The 23398-nt window shown below is 48.1% G+C and overlaps 1 protein-coding gene across 1 annotated transcript in view; it reads right to left on the minus strand.

Moving 5' to 3' along the window:
- The window catches only part of WNT3A (Wnt family member 3A), an 89320-nt gene that overhangs the window by 22468 nt on the left and 43454 nt on the right, over positions 1–23398 (minus strand). The window contains exon 2 of the mRNA XM_006030073.1: positions 21477–21718. Coding sequence (XP_006030135.1) covers positions 21477–21718 — 242 coding nt within the window. The remainder of the gene's footprint in view (positions 1–21476; positions 21719–23398) is intronic.

Genomic DNA, 23398 nt, shown 5'->3' on the forward strand with positions numbered 1-23398 from the left:
GGCCAACACGACGAGCTACCTCCTCTGCTATAGGTATAAATCAGAGCGCTACAGCCAAACAGTTGGTGAGCATTAGAGAGCAGAAACCAAATGAGTAGGAAGACCTCAGTCAGTCCCAATATAATTGCTAAGCTGATGGATGGGATGCAAACGAACAGACCACTGCCCACCCCTCACTCCCATGCTAACTTGTACATAGAAGATCTGAACTGGCTACTTTTGGGATTCTGCTATGTAATTAAACCACATCAAATATTCATGCATGCTGAGGTGTGCAAAGACTGACTCATGAGAGCAACGCAGAGATTTCAAATAAAAATCCACGCTATCAAAAAAGCTTTCTGACCTGTCCTGATTTTCCCAAGTCCTTGGCAGCAAAAGAATTGCTCTAGTATTTTTCTGTGTTCAAAAAAAGGAGTGAAAGCTCAGAGCTGGCATTTGCCAAGGGGGGCCTTGAGTCTAACGTGGTGGGGGCAGGGTCTAAAAAGGTTGAGGACCGCTGATTATACAAATTTGGGAAAACAGCACAGTGCCAAAATGCTGTTCCCTTCTAAACTCTGTGCAAAAATCATGCCACACGCACAGCCCGCATCTTTTCCCCTGTGCATTTTAATGCATCTCAAATGCGTCTCCTAATTAATCGCATAACACACACACAGCAGGAGAAGTGACAACAGCCCTGCGGAAGCGGCTTTGTCGGTACGCCGAATCTGCTCTGTAATGGCTGCTCTGTTTGGCTTGACACTGATTCATTTACAGGCTTATCCGATGCCTCTAGTCTTTGCTGAACCTTAAAAACATTGATATTTAATGGTCTGAACTGGGGCCTCTGACCTGAATGGAGACACCAGTTTGCATTTGCTCAGGTCTGATACAACAATTCCTCGTCGTTATTGAGCCAAGCAGATACTGAACCCTTAGTCTAGAAACAAAGGCCTCAAAGGCCATAAAAGCGCGATCCATCTACTCTGACTTAGGAGGAAACTGCTTTCGAACTGAGGGATACCAAAAATGAAGTCGAGAGCTCCCCAGATAACGCTTTCATCATCCCTCACCATTATAATTCAGAGTGAGTTGGTTTTGTTCTCCCATGTAGGAATGGAGATGTGCACTGGTAACAATAGCGATCCAGGGAATAAAGAGCCTCGAAAGCAGCGGTACTCAACCTACAGCCCACAGGCTGGACCTGGCTTGTGAAGCCATGTCGTTCAGACCACAGGTCTGGCAATTTGGCAGTGGGGGAGCAAGGGCAGTGTTAACTGAGCCCCATGTCTTGGATTGCACTAGCATGTGGGACCGGGTTGGCGTGCAGGGTCACTCTTGGCTGGATTTGCTGTGTGTGGCTGCATAAGTTGAGCACCACTTTTTACAGGGAGCTGCTAAATTGGGCCATTTCTGGGTAGAGGGTACTGGGTATAAAGGGGTAGAGAAGAGGTTCATTATTTCAAAGGGGAAATATAAGGTCTTAGAGGCATGCCCTGATTTTCATGGCTTTTTCTTGTGTCCTCCCAAATGAGCCCACGACACGCAAACTATTGGTGCCTTCATGAAGCATCTCGTCATTCAGAGACCTCAGTGATATTCCTTATTTCAGTGTTGCAACATCCCCCTGAGATAGGTAGCATTATACTGCTGGATAAGTTGGAAGAAAGAAGACTTGCCCAAGTTGACACAACAGGAAGTACAAATAAGCTGATGAATTCTTGGCCCCCAGACCCCTGCCCTGACCAACAGCTGACAACATATATACTTTTTGCATATAACTAGGGAAACCAGCCCTGTTTGCAACCACCGTTGAATGGTTGATGCTCAACCACCATTGAGTGGTACCTTATCATCACTCTCTTCTGGTTTCCGACGGACAGGACAGGAAAGGCCAGACAACCTGAGGGTTCACTCAGAGAGCAGCTGCCCCAGATACTGTCTTTCAAGACCTCAACTTGCATTTCCCATACTGGCCTGCAAGATCCCAGCTGGTAGGAAAGCCAGCTGGACAATGTGTGGACTACAGTACTGAAGCAGAAGAAATCAAACCTAGAAGACTGCTCTAATCATGCTGCTTGACTGCAATGCCAGGCCAAATAATCCCAGCTAAACACTGACTCTACTCTGAAAGTTCCTCCAACACCATTATGGTCCAGCACATGTGGAGACGGGTATCAGACCAGTTTTAAAAACTCAGACAGCAACTCAGGAGGCTGAAACTGTATCAGTCTATTCATAAATCCAAGGGCACTCAAAAGAGCTCCAAGGGCATGTCTACACTGTCAAAGGGCCAGGCTAGGGAACACCTCACATGACCTCCTGTAATGTGGACCTCTTAAAGCATAGCAATAAGGATGCCCAGGATAGAGAGTATATTGAAGTGCATGCAATGCCATGCTAAGACAGCTATATGCCATGCATTTTCAGGTGCAGGTTGCTTGGGACGAGCAGGCCATGCTTCACTGTGCCTCTTTCTTGCGGGAATGATGGACAGACTTCTATTGACTTCTATGGGAGTTGGATCAGATGTAGAAACATTTGGGAAATAGGACTGGATGGAACATCCTTCCTGGACCACAAAGTCCAGGCTCTTGCTATCTCGGACAACTACAGCATGCCATCCATATCCTTGTCACCCTCCAGGTTTAAGCTTGTTAGGGGCTTTCCTCCCCACTACTTCCCATTGCAAGTTTGCTCCAGGATCTCATACATCTGAGGCCTGATTCCTTCCAATTTCCAGGCTAAATTTATTCATGAGCATTTAGGCTCATTTGGGTTTGTACCAACCCTGCCTTCATATCTCTGCATGCGGTGTTATCCTTTGCCTCCTGTCCTTGTCTACCACAGCTGCAGCCTGCTAACCAGAAGCGGCTGCACTCCAGTAATAACTGGAGTGATTCCCCGAGTCCATAAACCACCCGTAGGCATATGCAGTGTATCCAGGCTCGATACTTCACTGAGCACCCACACACAACTCTCATTGATTTCAATGGGGGGTGGGAAGGCATTTGGCAAACCACTGCTCTTTCGAGGATTATAAATCGTGCGCAGCACTTTCCTGCCTGGCTGCCTTGCAGCAACAAAATCAAAGTGCTCCATGCTGTGATCTCTTGGGATGAAAGCAGCAAAAAGCTGCATCTTGTGCTCTTCACTCTGGGCTACCTTAGTGGTGATGATGGTGTCATGTGGAATAATGAAGCAGGGAGGTGTATATATACTATGTAAAAGATAGCATAACCCTTGGGAGGAGTGTTTGAAGAAGACGAGTTACTGAATTAATTAGGGAAATGGAAAAAAAAAATGTTTGGGATTTCGACAGAGTCAGAGTCTAGTGTAAATCAGGAGTCCGTGTGTTCAGCTCAAGGTGTGAAACTGCTGCGAGCGAAAGAAGAAACCGGTCAACAGAGTGTATCGTTCTGCGCTTGTGTGTTTTTACAAGCAGCCTTGCGCTGATTCCAGCTGTTGCTGCGCTGTGTTTCCCTTGGGTCTAGATGCTCCCCATCCAGTGTGCAAGATGGGTGGACCCGATGATTTGGGGGCTGGGCCCGATGATCTCGCAAGGTCCCCTTCCAGCCCTAATGTCGATGCAGACGCTGTACAAACATCTCGTGAGAGAGAGTCCCTGCATCCAAAGGCTGAAGACAGACAATCAAGAAGGAAGCACAGAAATAGGAAGTGATGTGCTCAAGATCCTACAACAGATCAGCGCCGAGGCTGGGGCGAGACTGGCTTTTCTGACTCCCCTTTCAGTGCCCACGTCACTCTGAGCAAGGGATCCTGCTCTTTATTCATTGCACTGGGTGTCTCTTCCTTCTCCTTGCAGAGTTTTCCATCTCGTGTGTTAATTCTCTTAGCCTGCCAGCATCTCCCATGGGCCTCCCCAGAGACAGGGTGTTGGAAGATGCGCATTCTTGGGATGACTCATTTTGTTGCCTGTACGTGATTAATGCTTCAGCTATTTGTCTAACTATTTCTATTGATGTACAGTTAATACATAAAGATTTAATTAAAGTGTTATTCATTAAAAAATATCTGGGACAACTACTTTTTTTTTTAACATACCCAAAGGGAATATTCCAATTAGGAGCTAAATGCCAGAAAACTCTGTTGGATTGTTTTCCCCCTTCTGATCAAAGCAGGAGGTTTAGATAATAAAAAGAATCAGAGAAAGAGCCACCAAAACTCACGCTAATAGTTATAAGTATTTGCTGTGCTGCAGCGGAGACCAGTCCTGTGAGGTTCAGGGCACCCTCAGGCCTCTGTGAAGGCAATGGGAGTAGAAGACACCAAGTATCTCGCAGGGGCTGGTTGGTATTGTATGGGGCCATCCTCCTAATGCATAGATATATGGGTCACCTCTGGTGGGGGGGTATCTACAGACTTTTTCTACACCACCTGGTCCTGCCACCTCCAAGCAGGCAAACAGGTCACTGTCGCAAGAGCAGCGCCATGCTTGCAAGCAGAATCGCTGCTGGACTCTGAGTTGAAGCCTGGAGATAAGGATTTGGCAATGGGCTGGGAGAACCTCTCATGGCATGGAAATGCCACACAAAGCTGGTGGGCCAGCAAATGTCATAAAACTACCTGCTCCATCAGATGGCTCAACGGTTCCCGCGTCCAGCTGAGTATTGCAAGAGGTGGGGCCTTTCAGCTCCAGGTTGAAGCAGGGATGTGACGCAGGAGCAAGCTACCTGGATTTGCTTTCATTGCCATGAAGGGTCTGTGGTGGCTCAATTAGGGTCTCCGGAAAAGGGGGAGACCAGTTTTCCCAATCTCTAATAGGGAGGTGATGATGGCAGCTCTTCTGACTATTGCCGTAAGAGCAAGGAGAAGAAGGTATGATGGTCCTATTGGCAGGAACATAGGCAAGGATAAGGTCCGGGCCATCCAGTTCAGTGCCCTGCGTTATCAGGCAACCAAAGATTCCCCCAAATCATCCATGCCAGCTGCTCACGTACGCCACAACCGCACCGCACGTCATGGAAGCCAGGCTCCACAACACCCTGCCAGATGGAAAAAAGCAAGGGATGCTCTGGCATGGCAGCATCAGAGAAGTTATTAGGTTAAGGCAGCGGGTTGAGACTGGAAACCTGGGTTGTATCTTGAACTCTGTCACCAGGCTCCATATGTTCTTGGTCTGACAGATGAGCTAGGATAACCCCCTCTATCTTTCAGGGCCATTGTAAAGATAAACCTATCACTGTGGGCTAAAGGAACAATGTGCCTATAAACAGCGTGAGAGATGGGCAGGGAAAATGCAAAGCCCCCCCAAAAAAAGTGTTTCTGCAGAACTTGATGGTTTGCTACTGAAAATTTTGCTCGTTTGGGTCCAGGGTGGGAACTCTGGTCCCAACCAAAGAGAAACGGAGCCGCTACCGAATGGCACCACTGCTAGGAGCGCTCACCTAGGCTGTGCGAGAGCCAGCTTCAAATCCCGGTCTTGAATCAGGCACATCCCTCCTTGTGGATGGTCTCCCCCTGCCCCAGGTGGGTGCCTGAAGGAAGGAGCTATCGGCTATTCTTGGCTGGGTCTTGCCATGATATTTTCATTGGCAGGGAGGGAAATGCTTGCTTTCCAATGCAGAATGACAACGTTTGAAACCTCCCTGTGGAATTTCCTGCCACGTAGACCTCTAACGAGTCGAGTCGTTTCAACCCTGAAAGTAGGTGTGAAGCCCTATTGCAACTATGTGAACCATTAAGTTAAAGGGGAGGTTCGAATTCCCTGGCAAACAGGTAATCGAACTGCCAGGATGCTTCCTCATTTAGAGAGCTCGCCTCTGAATTTGGCCCATATCTTCTTTTAACTTAATTTGCAGGACGGCTGCAGACTCTTGTTCAACAATGTCCTCAGGGAAAGATCCCAGGATGGCTAAAAGCTTGCCCTGGTATGTGATACGCATCTGTGTAGCAACAGCAGAGCACAACACACCTGAGGGGTGTTAGATATGCTAACCGAGGTATGTTTTCCAGGTCGGAGTGGGGATTTCATCAGATCAGCTATCATTTACTTTTTTAAATGCAAGCGGTAGAGATAAATCCTGTTGTTTTGCATTGCATGGAAGGGGTATTTCCCCAGCATGAGAAATGAGTCAGTGTCTTGGGGTGAGATGTTATAGAAGACTAGACATGGAAGAAGACATAGGCTATACTGCTGGTAATAGGTTTCAGAGCTTTTCCTCTCCAAATCACTGGTTCACTTTGGGTGCATCTACATGAGACCTTTACTGCAAAGCCGCTCAATTAGCTCCACAAAAAAGCCTCCGCGTTTTCATGCGCGGCCCTGTTAGGCCGCAGTAAAGTAATTCACTCTGTAGGATAGTAAATTCAAGTATATACTTGCATTGTAAGAATATTATTACTGGTAGAATACTAATAGGATAACTGCAATGCAAGAAAATACAAGTATTATCCTACTGTGGAGTTATTTACTGCAGAGCAACACACGTGTAGGTGCTAACCGGGCTGGCTGGGGCATGAGTGTGGTCCAGTGCGGGGGCTGACTGCTGCCTAGCTCTGCACGGGCCACCCTCATGCCCCAGCCAGCCCTTCTGCTGCACATTGGGCCAGGTGGGAGCAGCCCCGGGCTGTCAGGCTGACCCCGCAGACCCCCTGCCAGCTGCAGCTGCTCCAACCCAGCTCAGCGTGTTGTTGCACTTAGCGCATGTGCAAATGGTGCACTTGGGAGCAATAAACTCCAGGGCAATATGCCCAATCTCTAATATAGGCAATATGCACTGGAGTTCATAGCTTCAAATTAATTGCACATTAATGCCATTTTCCAGTTGGTCTAATAAAAGGTATCATTTTGGAACCAAGAGTTCTAGTTTTTTGTATGTCTTCTTGCACATTGAGTGTAAGCTGGTGAGGGCTGGAAGCTGTTGTTCTCTTTAGATGGACATCCAGTCATCTATTGCTACAGAGCTATGATCTAGGGTTTGGCTCCTAAAGGAGAAGAAACTATATTACAAACATTGGCATCACCGTTGGCACTAACTTTCAACCCCATGGCAGAGAGGTTAGGGATCAAATGCAGCATGAAGCTGGAGACTAGACCTCCCCTTGCCCTTGCAATGTGATCTGTCCAATGCATTTTTGTTTGCCGGGAACCGGGGACTTCCTGGGCCTACGTTCCCCCTCTTCTGATGATCAGCAGAGGCCTTCAGTTTCTGTGCCCCCTGCCCTAAAGATAAGATAACCAAATGCCAGTCACCTACACATTAAGTCCAAATATAGCATTGCCGCTTGTAAGCTAAGCGAGTGCAGAAGGAGTTCCTGGCCCAATAAGGATAACTCCAAAGGGATGGCAACACAAGAGGTATGCTTTTAACTTGGGTCAACTAATCTGTTTTAATTAACAGGTTCAACCAGCACTGAAAACCAAGGCAAGCTGGGCTTTCACTCTGATTAGCATCTCAAGTTCAAGCCTATGGAAGCTAAAATCAGGCTTCTGACACTAGTTAAAACCAGAGCTGCCTTGCCTTCATTGTTATCTTAGCCCGACTCGGTTCATTTGTCTTGGTCAACCCCAGTTATAAACACACCGCTTCCCCCCCGTCCAGTGTAAACATATTAAAACCATCCTCTCAAGTATCAGGAGGCTCCACCCTAACCAGAGAAACCAAAAATATTTCCTGCCATTGATCAAACAAGTTAGTGGTCAATCACATGAAACAGGAAACAACCTTAATTTTTTTAATAGCTCTGGCAGACCTGATGCAATGACCTCATTGAGTTGCAGCACTGATGATTTCAGCCTATTTTTAGCACTCATTTCTTTTTTTATGGGATCCTTTCTGCATGACACAATGCTAGTAAAAACGATAGTGCTCTCCTCCACTGGTCCAGCAGTTTACGACTTCTTCTGTACATTGAGTTGTGACAGCAGCGCATCACCATGCATTCGTTTATTAAATCCGATTGAACATGGAGAAGGGCATGGACTGCCTGTCTGAAGTATATTTCTCACCACCACAGTCCATATGTTTGAAATGTTGTTCCCAGTGCCCAGTGGACCTGGTGGTTTCAGTGGAGTCACAGCAATGGAAATCTGGAAGAATGCAGTGATGAGTCAGACTGACCAGACGGGAGTTTCCTGGAAGTTAATGACCAGCGTGGGTTGAAGGTGAGAAATCTTAGGGAGAGTCTTTGACTCTGTTGGTGGGTTATTGGCTTCCAAGAGAGGCCTGACCTGCTTGCTGCTTCATATAATACAATAATAGAAAATGAGGGTGGAAGGGAGCTCAGGAGGTCACATCTAATCCAACCCCCTGCTCCAAGCAGGACCAGCCCCACCTACATCATCCAGCCCCACCTACATCATCCCAGCCACGGCTTTGTCTCCCTGAGCCTTAAAAAACTACAAGGGTGGAGGTTGCACCACCTCTCTGGGTAACCTGTTCCAGTGCTTTACTACCCTCCTAGTGAGAAAGTTTTCCTTAATATCCAACTTCAACTTCACTTGAGGCTAATGAATTAAATGCAATATATCTGAAAGCATGAGACTCATTAATTAAATGCAATATATTTTGAAGCATGAGACTCATTAATTAAATGCAATATATTTGGAAGCATGAGACTCAATAATTAAATGCAATATATTCAGAAGCATGAGATTCATTAATTAAGTGCAATATATTCAGAAGCATGAGACTCATTAATTAAATGCAATATATTCGGAAGCATGAGGCTCATTAATTAAATGCAATGTATTTGCAAGCATGAGGCTAATGAATTAAATGCAATATATTCAGAAGCATGAGGCTAATGAATTAAATGCAACATATTTGGAAGCATGAGGCTAATGAATTAAATGCAACATATTTGGAAGCATGAGGCTAATTAATTAAATGCAATATATTCGGAAGCATGAGACTCATTAATTAAATGCAATATATTCCCAGGACTTCTTGAAGTCCCTGGCTAAGACCTACCAAAATGCCAACTCTGCAATCTCTCAACACTGTGCTAAGCCATCCAAGTTCCCAGCAAATCTCAGCCAACATCAAACTGGTCCCAGTGAATAAATTAATGTTAAGGTTGACTTCATGGCACAGTAGATAGGATGGCATCTGTAGGTAAGATGATCCCATGGAGGTTTCTCTGGAACACACATGTACCCCTAAACCTTTATATTTATGTTTCCTTCAAGGGCACTTCATTTTTGGTCGCAGGCCCATTTAAGGGGCTGAATGAACACAGCATTCAGTCTCCTCCCTGACCTCCAGTAGTAATAAATGCTCTTCATCTTGAAAACAGCCCAACTTTATAGCAAAAATTCTGCTCTCACAGCCATCCCCGTTCAATGCAAGTGAGTTTTCAAGAGTTGCACCAATATAACACAGTGGAGTTTGCCCTCTCTCATGTGCACTCCCCAGATACAGAAGTATCACTCCAACCGCAGGTACCAGGCACTTTCAATCTGATGCAGGACTTAAAAATCCAGCAAGAAACAATCCCTAAATTCAAGACTGTTTTAGGGGACTAACAATATTAGGTGCCCAAGCTGAAACACCTTGAAGTGACCTGATTTTCAGGTAGCTTGTGTTCAGGATGAGAACTGTATGGAGGCCAGGAACCATCTATCTCCATTTCGCAGCTAGGAAAACTGAGGCACAAAGGAATGAAAAGACTTGTCTGAGGTCATGCAGCAAGTGAATGGCAGAGAGGGGTGAGAGTCCTGCTCCCCTGAGGCCTGAACCTTGACCTCCGGTGGCTGGATCACACCGCTTCTCAAATAAGCGGACTCCAACAGAGCCGTCGGCATTGTAAAGAAAACCGGGGAAAGAGCAGGCTTTTCAACCTGTTTGCCCAGGAAAGATAAGCTGATGCCCAGAGATAAAAAAAAATCCCTTCCTTCACAACAGTTGGCCCTTGGCCACTATACAGGACTCGTGCTTTGAGGCATCATGTGTGCCTGAAGATCCAACTCAAGAGTTCCCTCAGCCGCTTTCCTATGCTGCCTCTTGTGCGTGGGAGAAGCTTTCTGCAAAATATCGGCCAAGTCAGTGCATGACCTGCCTCCGGTTCAGGATCGTGAGTCTGGCAGAGACCGCCTGGGTCGCTGAATACAGTCACCTGCAAGCACGGACAGACATGAACTTGATGTTTAGGGCAGAGGGGTTCACAGTGACATCCCCATGCCCACCTCCACCTCCATGCACCGCTGGGCAGTCCTCATCACCCTGTAATAACGAGGACCCCAAACACTCAACGCCTCCAAAGTGACAATGTGCCAATGGCAAGGAAAGAGCTAGGTGAAATACGTCCTGATGCCCTTAGGGGGAGACCCAGACCCCATGCCATGAAAAAAGGCAAGAAATACCCCGCCGATCGGACATGGAAACTCCTTTTTTCACCCCAGATCTGGGGATTGGTTTCAGCTTGAGCACAGGACGGGGGCAATACCACCAGGCACCTGAGAGAGTGGAGCACTGGTGCAATTGCCCAGTCTCCCAATTCTAGCTGTGCCCACTCTCTTGTGCTTCAGAGGAAAGTGAAAACACAACCCTGAGAAGCCCAGTTCTGCAGGACGGGGAGAATAAATTCCTCCCTGGCCTTTACAAGTGACCAGCAGCAGCCTGGAAGCATGGGGCTAATGAATTAAATGCAACAGAAAGATGGCACAGTGAGTCCTGTAAGCATATGGAGAGCTCCTGGAGGAGAGCAAGGAGTCCGGCCTGACCTCCTTGCATGCACATGCAACCAACAGGCTTACTCTAGCCTAAGCCCAAGCACGTCATACTTCTCTGTCGTGGCAGTGGCAGGACTTTGGCCGGGCTCTTGACTCCCCTGATTTGACCTGTGGCATGTTGTGGGGGCTTCTTAGTGTTTCCAGCTTTGTAGTGCGTGGGAGGGTTTTATAGTTTCATAGTTGTTAGGGGCTGCACGGGACCATGCAGATTGTCGGGAAGTGGCAATTGTGGGGGCGTGCCTGCCTGTGAATGTAGGGGACTGGACTCACTGGCTCAGGAAGCCTGCTCCAGTCCCAGGGTCCTATGTCCTCCCTTATAGCTCTCCCATGCTGTGATACCAGTGTTGCACGAGGCAGCAACCGGCTACGCTAATTCAGATGTGCCCTCCCCCTCTCAGCTTGCTGCACCTGTCACACTTCCACTGTCAGCTTCCCAAACAGGAGCCCGTCTTCCTAACATGGTGGGTGCAATGTCCAGCACCATATGAAACAGCAGAGCCCCGTTTTCTGTCTGGGGCATTTAACTGCTACTGCTATTCTTATAACCAAGTGCAGAGGGCCTGGACCCAATGATCGGTAAGGTCCCTTCCAGCCCCTAACATCTATGACACTAATATCTATGGGATTTGAAGCCAGGCAACAGGATAGCAGCGGCGAAGCTAAGGGAAAGCAGACCCCTATGATGTGAAATAGTGGAGGGACACAGAAACAAGCAGAGGAGAGTTTTTGTGCCATGGGCTCCTTGGGGACACAGCGCAGAAGAGAGCTCAGAAGACTCCAGGATGGCACAGGAGGGCACTGGCTTTAAAGAGGGGAGAGGTGGATAATTTAGCTCCTTCCTTATCTTCCCTGGCTCCATGACAACCTGCTCTGCCCATATCATGGCCCGCCATCCATCTGTCATTGGTACCACCGGGCATTCGGAGTCTGCAAAAGTCTCTCTGCTTAGAAACCCACTTCTCTGTTGCTGCTTGCAGTGGTGATCGGAGACCTTGGGGAAGCAGCTTTCCCTTCCTATACCTCCGTTCCCTTGGTTTGGCTTCTCTGTAAAGAAGGGGAGGCCCGTGGGACAGGGGTTTCCCTTAGGAGGCTGTGTCTATGGCACCGAGGACTCGATCCCTCAGTGTGCCTCCTAGGTTTGAGCACATGCATAATTCTTGGCACCCATTTGCTTTCCCCCTGACCTCTCCTGGTCTGCTCATCGGTGCAATCACCCTTGGTAACCATTCCCCTTTCCCGTCTGCCTGATGCCAGCCGTCACTTGTCAGCTCCTGGGGACACGAGTGGAATAAGACCTATGGGAGCAAGGAGCCGGCGAGCCGGGGCCGGGAGGTGCTCCCGTGTTGCTTTCCTGCCTCCGTCCTACCCATGGCGGGCGTGACGGGATGCAATTCTCCGGCTTGCTGTCATTACAGAGGAGGTCCGGCATGACGGCCGCTTCTGGCCTCAAAACCCCTGCCTCTATTCACGGCTGCCAGTTGGTAACGCATCGCCCAGGGGAAAGAAAAGCCACATTCATGCCTTTGGAGCCCTGGGCACCTTTGTCAAGGAGACTGCGACTGGTGGGGGAAGGGGTTTCAGTGGCGAGGCCATATTCTCAGCGGGTGCAAACTGGCTTGGCTCCATGGTGGGAGATGGGCTGATTTCCACCCGCTGCAGGTGCGGCTCCCCGGTGTCTGGGTTTGGAGCGGTGCCTCGCGGGCCGCCGATGGGCGGTTGCGACAGATAAACCCGACCGGAGAGGGCTGAGCGGTGGGATTCTCGCCGCGTCTTTCGGCTCCCCTGGCTCCTTTCCAGGTGTGTGTGTGTGTTTGTGCGTGTCTGTTATATTTAGAGGGCCCATTTAGAGCTGCGATTCCCACAGGACAAAGAGATGCTAATTAGCTCCCCCTACTGTTCCCTTTTGTTCAGGGCTAGCTCCCACGCTAGGACTTGGCACTTCTGTACGCGGCAGAGGGAGCTCTTTGTTGCAGCCAGTGTTAGCTCAGTTGGGGAATGCAATGTACCCAGCAGGGAAAAAAATAAACCTCAGCATGGCCCACTCCCTGCCAGCCCCCAGCTACTGCAGGGCGCCTGAGGCATCGCGGCCAGCCGACATTTCCGATGCCGTTCGTCGCCAGAAGAGACACGGCTGGCTTCCCAATGGTTTTCCCACCCCCCTCAAACTCCCTCCTTGCTCACGTTGGTCCCTGAAAAACCTCCCGGTCAGAAAAGCCAACCTGAAGGGAGGGATGGATTGTGAGCCACGGGGAGGCAATATCTTCCACGCCATATTCTTGTTTGTGATTGTCGCCCTTGGACTTCCACCGTGTCAGCTCCGGGCTTTGCCCAGCTCCAGAGCTACGGGTACGGCGGCCTCCTCCCTTGGACACAGAGGAACAGATTCCTCGTGACCCCTTCCCTAAAGTCACAAGAGACTTTTGGGTGTTGTTTGTCGCTCCCAATAGGCACAAAAGCACCACCGGGATAATAGAAAGGGATTTTGCAAGCGCTGCCGCTTTCACGTCTCATCGGTACACTCCTCACACCACTGCAAAACTGATGCATTCACACTCCTCCTCTATCCTCTTCCCCTTCCCGTCCCTGCAGCTCTGCTCTGACCCCAAGGGAAATGCTCACAGCTCCTGCATGTTGCCATCCAGACGCCGCTGCAGCTACCAAAAATGCAACCGAGCAAGCCTTAAACTAGAGCGTTTGGGTACCGGTAACAATGGGGCCACAGTAGCATGGAGACGAAGTGACCACGTTTTGACCCATAGCCCCCAGAAGGGTTTTCAGCTCGTGCTAAACCCTGGGCGGTCAGGACCTGCATGGTTATCATCAGGCCCTGAGTGAGATGGCAGCATAGACAGCCCCTGGGTGGACTCGAGTTGCTTGTGCAATGCTGCACGTGGAGCTGGGATTTCTTGCTTCATCCCTCAACTCACACCTCTGGTCCAACCTCCACCTTGCTACTGAATTCAGCGGCTGCTGCCTTCCTTTTTATAGCAAAGTCTTTCTCACATCTGTTAGGGAGGAACAAGGAGTCCAGCATCCCTGCAACGGAGGGTCTTTCACCCCAATGACCAAGTGCAACTTATGCAGCTAAATTTTCATTTGGGAGCCTACCAGCTTGTTTGCCCCCTTAGTCGCAGGGTAACAGCCGCAGAAGGTGGTTGTTGATGCCAAGGCAGCTGCTCAAACTGCCCTGAGCAGAGAGGCTGAAGGGGAATAAGATCTTTTGGGAAGACCTTCATGAGCGAGAAAAGAGTTTTATCACAAGATATCTACCCTGGCAGGAGGTAACGGGACTCAAAACACAGCAAGGTGTCAGAAGGCCGTCAAGCAAGTAGGATGAGATAATCCGCATCTCCCAACTTCTTGACTGCCACGTCATGGGAAAATGATATGGTGGGATTATATGATCGAGATCACTGGAAACCATCACCGATTAAACTGGAAACAGGACCTTTTATCCCTCAGCATGTTCCAGTGCTGCTGTGTACTGATTAATAGGAGATTAATAGCCGTGCCTCAATAGGAGACATAGCTGTATTTCAAAGGGCAGGAAAATTTCCTTTGCTTGTATGTATGCATAGATAACTTATTTATAAGTTAGATCTTATTGCAAAGGTGCCAGGGATGGGAGCTTTTTCCAGCATGAGTAGCTTCCTGGGGAGAAAAAATGCTGGGATTTAAAGCATTATTCAATGTAGGAGAGAAAGAAATAGTAAGGACTGATGTCTAGAAGCTGAAGCCAAGACAGTCAAATTAGGACATGTACTTGGGAAGGATCGGATTTAACTCTTTGGATCTGACACGCAAGGAAAAGTAGGATTCTTCACGCTTTCAAGTGTTTATATCACAATTGGAGGCTTTCTAGGAAAATAAGCTCTGGTTAAAGTATTGCTGAGCTCAATAATGGAGTCACTGGATGAAATGTGATGGTCTCCTGCGAGGAGGTGATTCGATAGCTCTATTGGCCTTAAAATCTATCTACCGATAAAGCAAATAAGGAAATAAATATGGGAGGTTAGCATTCAATGACTTGAGAGCCATACAAATATCATTTAGGAGCAGCTCTAACTGCTAAGAAAGCTACTGTATTGCTTTGATGGCATTATCTGCAAAATTGTAGTCGGGGGAGGTTCATTCTTGCACAGTTTGGATTTCAAGACGTACTGGTATCCAGGAGCAAAGTAGTAATGAGTCAGCCATACGCATCCATGCCCAACATCCTAGTCACTCCACATGATTTCTCCTCTGCCCCACCCCAAAATCAAAATCCCTTGCATTGAAATGAAGGTGCAATCGTGCAACAGGGCGAGAGGCAGGGCTCCTGTGACACTAATCCCAGTAACAGCACAAATCAGAAGACTATCAGAAAAGGTCTCTCTTTTTGCAGAGTGTTGGCAACAGACTGGGGGGGCTTCGTAACAGGGAAAAATAATCAACGGGCCACGTCTTCGGCTTCACGGCTTGAATTCTGCCGCTCGTTCGCTAGCAGACCTGATGATAAAGAAGGGACTCTTGCAGGAATAAATGTACGCTCCCAAATGCCTACGCTGCCACGAGGTTCGCATGTGTCTGGTAGGAGTTTGATCTGCGTCCCACGAAGGCATATCTGACCGGCAACACACGTGCAGGCGCCCGCACCCGCATACACGCACGCACGCTGGCAGGCCGGCCAAGGCCCGAACACACAAAGAGGGAGAGGGCGACTCTCAAAGGTTGCATCAGTGTTAAACTCTAATAAACAAGCCCCGTTCGGGAAAGCGGAAAGAATCCGAGGCCTCTCGGACAAAGCATTTAATCCAGCCCGGCGCGACCTTTGACATGATTAGGGATCGCAGTGACCCTAATCCAATCAGATTGATTAACTAAAGCAGAGACCCCATCAGCTGACCCCCTTCTGTCCTCCCCTATTGAGCTCCGACCAAACAGTGGGAGAGACGTGCTGGATTTGCACCACAATGAACCCGCACTGAGAACCTGTTTCATTACGGGGCGACTTAAACTCCCATTACTCCATCAATGTATCATTCTTCAATAGTTCATTAAAAGCTGCTCTTCCACAATAACTATTAGCCATTTCTCAGTCCAGCTGGCAGGTTTAAAGCCCCAGCCAGTCTTTAGCAGGAGGGGCAGGAGGCAGTGAAAGAAGTGGGTGGACAAGGGCTCTCTTTTTAAATTTAAACGAACAGGGGGCTGAAAATAGTTTGAGGTAATTTACTTTTATTGAAAAGGGTTGGGGAGGGGGGACTTTTATTCTGGTCTAATTATGTGCTGAGGTCTTTTAAAAGGACAGGGCTCTAATAAGATTGTTGCTTCTTTTTTTCCCCCCTTCATGTTGGCTTGTGCTATTTGCCTCAAAAAAAAAAAAAAAAAAAAAGAAAAGAAAAGAGTTTTAAATAGAGTCTGCATTGTGCTGGGAGATTTAAAAGAGCAGCATATCCTAAATGCCACAGGCACCAGCATTTTCTAAGTGTCCGGACAGGCAGACAAATGGACTAACAGATAGAAGCACAGAAGTTAGGGAAGCAAAAGTCCTATAATAGGAAAAGTCATATAATACAGTTGTCAGTGCAGGGCTGTAGTCTACAGTGCACTCTCTAGGGCTTCATTCAATCCAGTTTTAAATGTGCATTATAAGTGAATCCTGTTGCAGTCAAAAGCTACGGTGACCCAAGTGAATGAGCTGAGCCTAATACATAAGCAACTAGGTACAACCTGCAAGGATAAGACCGCTTTGAGCGTTTGAAAGCACAGGCCAAACTACTGTCCGCTATATTGCAGTGACGTAACATCAGAAGCAACCCCCTGGAACAAAAATGGGTGTCCACTGGTGTTGGGAACAGCATTTTGGGCCCAAAAGATGGTCCTGGAGGAAAACAATTTAAAACAAGAATAATTTTCCTACAGGAAATAGATGTCAGTAGGTAATCCCAAGCACCTGGGGCAGTCTGGGCTGCCTATTCCCAATAGCAGGAGGAAGAACCAAGCCTTCTAGCTGTGCTGGGATGCCTCTGGCAGAGCTGCCCATCCCCTGGCACTAGCAAAGCCTCTCAAGGGACTTCTACCCGCCTGAAAGAAAAGCAAGCTGGATCCAATAATTCTTTATCAGCACAAGATTTATCCGGTACCCAAGGCCTGGAGCATGGTGATGCTAGTCAAACCCTAGCATGGGGAACCTGCAGTGGTTCTGTCTGCATCAACATCCAGCTGCTCTGGTGCAAAGGATAGGCAACTTGTCTGTTGGCTCCTCATGACCTGGATCAAAGCTAGAGGAGAACTGGTTAGTAAATGAGCAGGGGATTATCCAAATGGTATCAGGCCCCCTTGCTTAAATTCCCTGGAGGTTCATAAACACCACGTATCTTATGCACGGGCACGAGTGTGACGATTGCTTAGTCCTGGCCTCACCCATCCCTGCAAAGGACTTGCCTCTGTTACCAAAATAATCCTTTTCCAACCATGCTCATAGCTCATCCACACAAGAGCACAGGGGGTTTACCTGCCTGGGTGGTCAGCCCACAGCCGCGCACACTTTCATACCACAGGAGAGGCTCCTATTTTAAACCGGCTCTCTACCCACGTCCGACATGGCTATCTACCATCAGGCATCTACCTCCTGAATCAGAGGCAGAACTTGCAACGAAGGATGAGATACTCATACAATGAGCAAGGTAGTGGCAATGAGACTCAGACCGGCGGAGAGCTTCAGGGCACAAAATCAAACATTGCCAGACTGAGGTCGGCTTAGTTGAGGGCAAAGGGAGTCACTCCATTGACTTCAATGACCGATGCGGATGCACACAGGCTGGGAGAATCTGGCCCTGTTGGCTTCAGCGCGGAGCTGAACTAGGCTCCTAGGTAGCGTGGCTTTTACGCTGTGAAATCCAGCCCTTGTTTTTGGTAGGAGCTCAAGTATGCTGCTCCCCTCGGGGGTCTGCACAAGAATGTGACCGAGCTGTTTTTTCCCCTCTCCCCCTCCTGCTGTAGGTGAAGCAAAGCTGAAGGGTGGCTTGACTCTCCCTCGAGGAACAACATTCTTCCATTCTGAAATCGTCCCGACCTTCTTCCCTTCGCCGGTCGCCCGGCTGCTGAGAGCCTGCAAACTCTGGGATGGGCACTCCCATGGCTTCAATGCCAGGGATTGGCATCCCCAGGGATTTGTGCCTCTCGATAAGCAGGGATGGGTACCTGGGGGTACAGCGGGATGGAGGGGAGGACCTGGTCTGTGACCACAACTTCTCTAGGCAGCTTTTTCCAATACTTGACCAGCCTCAGAGTCAGAAAGTTCCTCCTCATGTCCAACCAAATTTCCCTTGCTGCAGTGTGAGGTCGTTGCTCCTAGTCCTGTCCCCTACATGTGACCATATATTTATCTAGCCACAGAGAAAAGCCCATCTCCACTGTCTCTATAATCACGCTTTGGGCATTTGAAGACTGTCATCCCCTTCCAGTCTTCTCTTCTCCAGACTAAATATCCCTACTTCTTTTAACCTTTCCCCAAAAGTCTTGCTTTCCAAGCCGCTCATCATTTCTGCCATGCTACCCTGCTCTCTATGTGTCCATGTCATTCTTCAAGTGTGGGGCTCAAGACTGGATGTAATACTCCAGATGAGGCCTCATAGCTGCATTTACATGAGACTCTAACTGTGTAATAATACTGCACAGTTGCGTGTCACAGCGGGTATGTCTACACGTGCACATTTACTGTGCAGGAACCGAAATTACTGTACAGTGTGGGTGCACGTCTACACATGCATGCCCATACCGAGCAGTAAATATGGCAACTTATGCCAGCTTGAGCGTAAATTTGATACCTGCATCATGGTCATTCTGGATCCTGGACCTGCCCTCCAGTGTCGGCAACACTGCCCAACTTGGTGGCATCTGCAAATTTGCTCAGAAATTTGTCTTCAATCCCATTGTCCAGATTATTAATAAAGATATTAAACAATGCTGGACCCAGGACCGACCCCCACTTAATACCTCCTTCCAACTAGACATTGACCCATGGATGAGTACTTGTTGAGCACAAAGACCCAACCAGTTATACATCCACCATACAGTACTTTCATCTACCTTGTATTTTCTGTCTTAATTTTTCAGGTCCACACCAGGGATATTACTGATATAAATATTAAAAAAAAATAACACTTCTGATGATAGTGGTAATACTTTGAAGGGAAAACCTGACCCAAATACCTCTGTACCTTTTTCCCCAGTACTGAAAAAGAGGGGAAATGATCCATTCTTGTTCTATTGAGATGGCAAGCTGTTTGTTCAACATGGCATCCATAACGATGCCCTTATTTTTGTTGGAGTCTCCTGGGGCCAGATGCTTGTCCAGCCAGTTGGGCATCAATGTGGATTTAGGCATCTAAGTGCAATTCGGTTCCACCCAGGTCAAAACTCTGGAAAACTGTTACCAGCAGGTGGTTCATCTTCTTCCGCATTGCTTTATGTGACCCAGTCTTAAGGGTCAGATGATGTGCTGCACAACAATATAGATTTTCAGGACCTGAAGAGGTGCACTAGAATGACACTTGGGTGCCTAAGTATGCCTAGGGTGCTTTTACAGGTGCTTTGGGGGTGGGAGGAGTGCTTTAATGAGAGCAGCTCTGGGAACTGCTCTCATTAAAGCACCCGCAGGGTCTTGTGTATTCAGTGCCCCATGCTTCAAAAGGGTGGGGACCCTTTAAACTAAAGCTCATTCAACAAGGTTTAGCTAATGTGCCCACGCCACCATTTCAAAGTGTGAGGGACACTGGATGCACAAGATGCAGAGGCTGATGGAGCATGCTAATTAGCATTACTCAATTAATCGAGTCTGCTCTGATGCACTGTAATGACGGTGCATTGGAGCAGCCTCCCCACACCTCTACAGGCACCCTTATATGCCTAAGTAAAGGAATAGAGTTTGGCCCTTCATTGATTACTGTAATACAAATCTGTAATAAAAGCATGATTCCCCACAGGTTGCTGGGATGCTTCCTGAGTAGTTTTGCAAAAAATCAACCTAAAATAATCCAGGGCTCTTATGAAATACACAGCAGGAAGAAACAGAGCACTAAGCCCCTTATTTCTCCTGATAGGAAGTATCAGGAGCACTTGTTTGACGTGAATTTATGAGGTCAATCATATTAGACAGATTTTAGGATGGTCTCCCTGCAGTGTATCCCAGAGGCTACCCTGCCCCGCTGACAGGAGGTCAATTGCTGTTGCTCTGGCATTCAGACAAGCTAATTGCGCTGGGAGGAGTGTCAATCTTTGGAGGAACCTGCAACGGTGTCTTTGCTGCACAGCAAAAAGGTTATTTCCAGGTCTGTACGACGGGTGCTATCCCACCAGCTTTTTTATCCCTTTCATGATAGTGCCGGGCCTGTTGTCTGGCCTCACCATCTCAGTGCAGGTCAAGTGCAACAGCCCCTTTGCCTTCCAGCTGAATGACCTTGGGCAATGGTCAAGCTAAGAGTCCAAGGCTGAATAAATGGGAGCAAGACTGGGCCCTAGAAGACAGGTCGTTGCTGCAGAGGACAGTGAAACCACTGCTCTTGCTTTACAAGAGGTCCCCACTGACATCCAGCATGAGGCCCTGATCTACCTCTTATTCTAGCCAGCCAAAAGACTCCTTGGATTAGAACCAATGCTACGTCTATTCCCAGCACGCTGTGCTTTCTAAACCAACGATCTGCTCTGAGAAGGGGGATCTGCTAATTGGTACAAATGTCTCATTCCTGTGCTTTGGAGTTGTCTCCCCCCGTGATATCATCATGGTACCATAAGAGACCAGCCCCCAAAAACCAGCCCCACTGGGCCTGGTGGCTTTTCATAAACTGCATTGTCCTGATTATAAGTCTACATTTGTTTTCTCTCCACAAAACATGTCCACGTGTACGTGCCTTCTGTGCAGGGTCAACCTATGATTGACTGTTGCACATGTCGCATTTGGTGAATGCAATAAAAATACCAAGTCGCAAAACTCTTGAGGACTTGAACAGGGTAAACCAGAATTGCACTTAGTGATCTGAAATACTTTAGTATTTTTTGGTATCCAGGTTGTAGCTGTGTTGGTCTAGAGGAAAATGCAATTAGGACTCATAGTAGAGATGATCTGTTTTATTAGACCAGCAAGATTTTTGCAAAAGACATTTTTTTTTGCAAAAATCTTGTGGGTCTAATAAAAGATATCATCTCTACTACGAGTCCTGATTGCCTCTTAGTATTTTTAGTGCATTTAACTCTTCAAGTCCTTTCCTTTGTTTTCTGATTCCCCTCTGGAGTTTTATAAGAACAATCACAATTCAAGGACTTTATCTGTAGTTATCGACTTATACTCAGGGAAAATGCTGTTTTTCCCAAAGCAGAACCTGAAAATGTAAGGCTGACTTATACGTGGGGATGGCTTATAATAGGAACAGCATGGTGTCATGTAGCCTTGGCTGGCAACCCTTTACTTGGGCGTCTCTCTAAGTGGCCAGGCCAATCTGCAGTTACTGAGATGATGAGATGCAGCCTGGCAAGCATGTGTGATTGTAACAAAAGCTAAAGGCTCAGCTCTACCAGTGATAATAGCTGCTGCTCTAGCAATACATTATAGCTACTAGTGCTTTCCAGGTGTCTAGGCCAACTCACAACCCAAGGCTGGAGGAGACTCCTAGTTGTTACGACCCAATGAATGTCCCCTGGCCAGTGTGGAGGAGCTTTGTGGTTTCACTCCTCTTCCCAATGAGTGAACAGGGTGTTGATGGCCATCTCCTTGGCTAGGCCATGGACACCGTCACCTCTCACCATATGGTTCTGCACTCACCTTTGTCCAGAACTGGCCCAAAGATGGCCAGGCTGTCGTTGACCGTGGTGCAGTTCCACCGCCGCCCGCGGAATTGGTGCTGGCACTCCTGAATCCCAATCTTGACGCCTTCGGCGACGCTGGGCATGATCTCCACATAGTTTCGACAGAAGCGCAGCTGTTTGGGGACCAGCCCGGGGATGCTGCCGCAGAGGATGGGCTGAGTTCCCAGGGACGAGTACTGGTGGCCAATGGCCAAGGACCTGGAGGAAAAAATATAGTGACATACATTAACCATCAGGCTGGCTCTGCTCCATGTGTTCCTTGCTTACTCTCCCAACCATGAGGACAGGAAATCAGCCCCGTCAGCTCCTCAAGTGCTTTTTCCTCACCCGCAAATGTCCCTCTCCACGTCCGGTCTCTCCCCACAGCACAATGAGCCCGTCTACCCACATCGTCCCTATCAAAGAGCTGCACCATCACTTGTCCCATGACCTAGACTCCTTCCCCTTTTTCTTTCTGGTCCCTCACAACCTTCCCTGATTAACCCCTTGTTCCACGGATCATCTATTCACACGGTCCTGGTGTTTTTGGTAACCTGAAGGGCTAGAAACTATTTTCTTTATATGTAAAAATGGAAAACCCAGCACTGTCCTGCAATAAGTGGGTTTTAGAGGGCAATGTACACACCACTTTATACCAGACGCGCAGAGCCAGGAAAGCTGGAGGCTTGGTTACTAGGGTCTAGTATAAAACCAGGCAAGCGGGTGGTGCTGTTGGAGGACAACAGCACACTCCAGGGTCCTGGGCATAATTGCCTGTTAGGGCACAGGAGAAAATGTCTTACTGTTCAAACAGTGCAGCAGTGCAATGCACTGCCCAAAGAAATGGGGTCGTCTCCTTCACTGGGGGTTTTCAAGAGGAGGATGGATATGCATTGGATATGAAAGTTTAGGAATAGGATTCATGCAGGGGGTTCGGCCACATGACCCCCGAGATCAGCCCTATGATCTGTCTGTAGGACTTGCCTGTAGGACTTGCCTGCATGGACCCTACCAGAAAGTGACTGGCCACTTGCACGGCCTCTCTCTGAAGTTGGCCCTGAAGACACTGTACCAACAACCACAAAACGAAGAGGTATCAAGACTGAGCCCGACCTGCCTTCTGCGGATGTACCAGGCACATTCAGCTTTTGCATTGACATTTGTGTCTGCAACTGAGCTTTCCACATCGCAGGAGGGTGAAACTGTGCTCTAATGTTCATTATGGAAAGAAGCAATCTGCAAGCAGGCCTGCTCTGTTGTCTGACCTAGGACCTGATTCTGTAAAACCTCCTCCATGTGTCAGTAATATTGATGTATGGGAATAAAACAATGCATAGGGTGCCTGCAAGATCAAGCTGAAACATCCCTTACAGCTAACTACCCTAGAGGCAGAACCAGCTTTACTGTTGCTACTCAGGAAAACATTTAAATGGACATTTAACTTCAAGCATGTGCATATGAGCTTTGCTTCATAGGGGTGGGCTCTTGGCTTGGGTCATTCAGATGACCCCTCTCTGTCTTCCAGAAAGAAATGCAGCAAGTTTTCACTTCTTGGAAGAATGTGGGATTGGACTTCGGAGCGTTCAAAACGTTTAACCTGTTTGTAAAATCAGGCCAGCCTTGCTGTGCTGATATTTTAATTGTAATGGACTCTTATGATCTCTTTATGAAGAGAGGCTGAGGGAACTGGGCTTTTTCAGTTTGGAGAAGAGAAGACCGTGGGGGATTGAATAGCAGCCTTCACCTCCCTGCCGGGATGTTGCAAAGAGGATGGAGCCGAACTGTTCTCAGCAGGGGCAGATGACAGGACAAGGAGCAATGGGCTCCAGTTGCAACAGGGGAAGTTTAGGCTGGATATTAGGAAAAAAAATTCTCACTGGGAGGGTGGTGAAGTACTGG

The sequence above is a fragment of the Alligator sinensis genome, unplaced genomic scaffold (assembly GCF_000455745.1).
Source record: "Alligator sinensis unplaced genomic scaffold, ASM45574v1 scaffold1398_1, whole genome shotgun sequence".
In the NCBI taxonomy this organism is placed as follows: Eukaryota; Metazoa; Chordata; order Crocodylia; family Alligatoridae; genus Alligator; species Alligator sinensis.